This window comes from Montipora capricornis, chromosome 3 (assembly GCF_036669925.1).
Source record: "Montipora capricornis isolate CH-2021 chromosome 3, ASM3666992v2, whole genome shotgun sequence".
NCBI lineage: Eukaryota > Metazoa > Cnidaria > Anthozoa > Scleractinia > Acroporidae > Montipora > Montipora capricornis.
Genome location: NC_090885.1, coordinates 62,420,363 through 62,422,862, shown reverse-complemented (window position 1 = coordinate 62,422,862; position 2,500 = coordinate 62,420,363). Strand labels below are relative to the sequence as shown.

The window sequence follows — 2,500 nt, the reverse complement described above, 5'->3', positions numbered from 1 at the left end:
TACCTTGTGGTCAGACACGCAGGCTCATCACAAAAACATTTCTTACCTTTTCGCGTAGTTCTAAAAGTCGGAATTGATCCAGACTTTCCACAAAAAAAGGGGTTTTTTTTGCTTCATTCAGAGAGCAATTTCGCTTTCCGGCGAAAAAAAAAATTAGCTTAGCAACGCTTAGCGCAATCATTTTATGAAAATTCCATTAAATTCTGAACTGTCTAACTTACAGTAGGACAGGATGTTGTCTCAGTTTTTACAAAAGGACGGAGACAATGAGTTTCCATGTAAGGCCATTACGGTATATGAGCTGATAACCGGAGGTTGAGAGCGAGCCAATCAGAAAGCTAGAAATGCAATATCCGAGATCGAAAAGGTAATTATAACATATCGTAGGAACGAAGACTAAACAAAGCATTTATTGCCTGCGTAAGCATGAGTTTAGTCCTAAGAAGCCTGGACTGTTGCTTGTGACTCAACGTTTCATCAAGCTAAGCGGATGTCATCTTTAGTGTCGAGTCATGAGTGTGTGGGTCTATTTTAATAGACTGATTGCCGGTTTAAAGGTGATGTTTTTGATTGTTTTTCCAATTCGCCATGATGTTATTGGCGGCGAAGGCTACCAGCCCCATGCATACTGCTGTTGGCCTTCCGTTATAAGAGGTATGTCCTCTTGGCGTGGTTGTGGAATGTCCATGCCTGTAATTTGTGAAATCCACTCTAGATGGTTCACAATTCGAGTATAGACTCCATACTTGTACGGTAAACCACAGCCCGCATGACCAAACGAGGCAACTCCGGTTAAAAACCACCTTCCCTCCTCTCCCTGGCACATCAGAGGCCCTGTGAAAACGTACGAAGAGGAGTGGTTGAAACTTTTGAAAAGAAAGTTCGTTGTTAGGTCATAGATATCTCAAGCAGGCATCAGTACACGGATCATTGGTTGTATAGAGCAATCAGGCATACTACTACAGAGGTATAGAACAGAGTTTTATTAACTCTGTCTAGAATTGATATCATAAAGGGTGGTATAAAGAACCCAGAAACTGATCCCAAAGAGCAGAATAATCTGGCCTCTAACGAATATTTTTAAATGGGGGAGTGCCCGACCTGAAAATATTAGCGATTTCAATCTACCCCAGGAAAAAACGGGGGGAGCAGACTTGTCCTTGTTGAGTGGTAGCGACATCAGATATAGGCTTTGCATTTCAGCTGACCGCTAGCCTGGGTTTGAACAACTTTTATAAGATTATGGAAGCAGGTACGGCATTTTGGGGAATGAAAGGTATATCCTTGGTTTTGCGTTACACTTTGTTCGGTTTGACCTGAAAGAGCTCAGATAGTCCCTGGTCAGCAATGTAAGGTAGCTCAGAGAGGGGGAAAATTGGATCGAGCAAGTCGCCATTGGTTTTGGGCACTTCGTTCTCATTGGTTAAAGAAGTAGTGGCTCAAGGTTTTTACTCATACCAAAATGCTTGGATCGTTTTATCACTTTTGACACACAACAAAAAACACCGCTCCTCACACAACGCTTTGGAGGTTTGTTTGGGCAAAATCTTCATCATAAATGCTTTTTTCTCTTGTTCTCTTGAACTTACCCCCACTGTCTCCTTCACAAGTGTCCACACCACCCTGTTTGTATCCTGCACAGATCATGTCTCCCTGGATAACCCCACTGTATGACAATGGGTCATTACACTGCTCGTGTGATACCAGTGGAAGAGAAGCCTCGTGCAATATTCTCGTCGGTGGGCCTTTGAGTGTCTCAGTTCCCCAGCCAGCAATGTAGCACATTTTTCCTTGCAAAGAAGCCAAAAAAAGGAAATAGCAGATTGAAATTACAACTCCTAGCCGGAGAAGGTGAACAGAATTTCGACTTTTCCTTCTAGTTATCTAGTATGCGGTCAGAGCCTAATTGTTCAGGGGTACAACCCGATTTGAGCAAGAAAGCCTAAATTATGTACGACGGAACTGAAGCTTGGGAACACGGGAGTCGTGTACTTATTTCAACGCCTGAAAGTTGTTCCAAAAATCTGCGTTTTATGATAAACTTCGGGCTCTATGGGTAGACTTTTCTTCAAAACACCAACCTTCAAGTAACAGTTATCGCTTGCTTGTATGAGCCTCTTAAATCTCGATTTCAATTTAAATCGAATTTTGTTTTTAACGCACTTTCATTGTATTGATGATGCATCGTCTGCTGAAAGCGTTCAAATTACACATGGCCTTTTGGTGCTGCTAACTTACATGAAGTAGAGAGAAGTTGATGGGTACTTATATGACAGGGACCTGCAATCCTTCACAAAATTTTCTTCCCTCTCCATGCATATCTAAGCCAATTATTTCAATGGAGTAAGTCTTCATCTTGCGGACCTTCCCAACCCCCTCCCTCCAGCTCCCCAACACAATGTTGAGGGATAGCTCGGTTATTACCGCTTCTTCATAAACAGTATTGTCTTGGGTGGGGATGTGGAGGAGTATTGTAAGGCCTTTGTTGTAATTGAAATGA

At 42.4% G+C, this 2,500-nt stretch overlaps 2 protein-coding genes across 2 annotated transcripts in view; one reads left to right on the top strand and one right to left on the bottom strand.

The window, feature by feature from the left end:
- LOC138043649 (enolase 4-like) overlaps positions 1 to 2,500 on the top strand; it is a 59,355-nt gene that overhangs the window by 48,684 nt on the left and 8,171 nt on the right. The gene's annotated exons all lie outside the window — the stretch shown is intronic.
- LOC138043650 (chymotrypsin-like elastase family member 2A) overlaps positions 1 to 2,500 on the bottom strand; it is a 9,049-nt gene that overhangs the window by 593 nt on the left and 5,956 nt on the right. Inside the window, exons 4-5 of the mRNA XM_068890022.1 lie at positions 1,590 to 1,790; positions 1 to 834 (exon numbers count right to left, since the gene is read on the bottom strand). The exon at positions 1 to 834 is cut by the window's left edge and continues 593 nt beyond it. Coding sequence (XP_068746123.1) covers positions 611 to 834; positions 1,590 to 1,790 — 425 coding nt within the window. The 3' untranslated portion in view covers positions 1 to 610. The remainder of the gene's footprint in view (positions 835 to 1,589; positions 1,791 to 2,500) is intronic.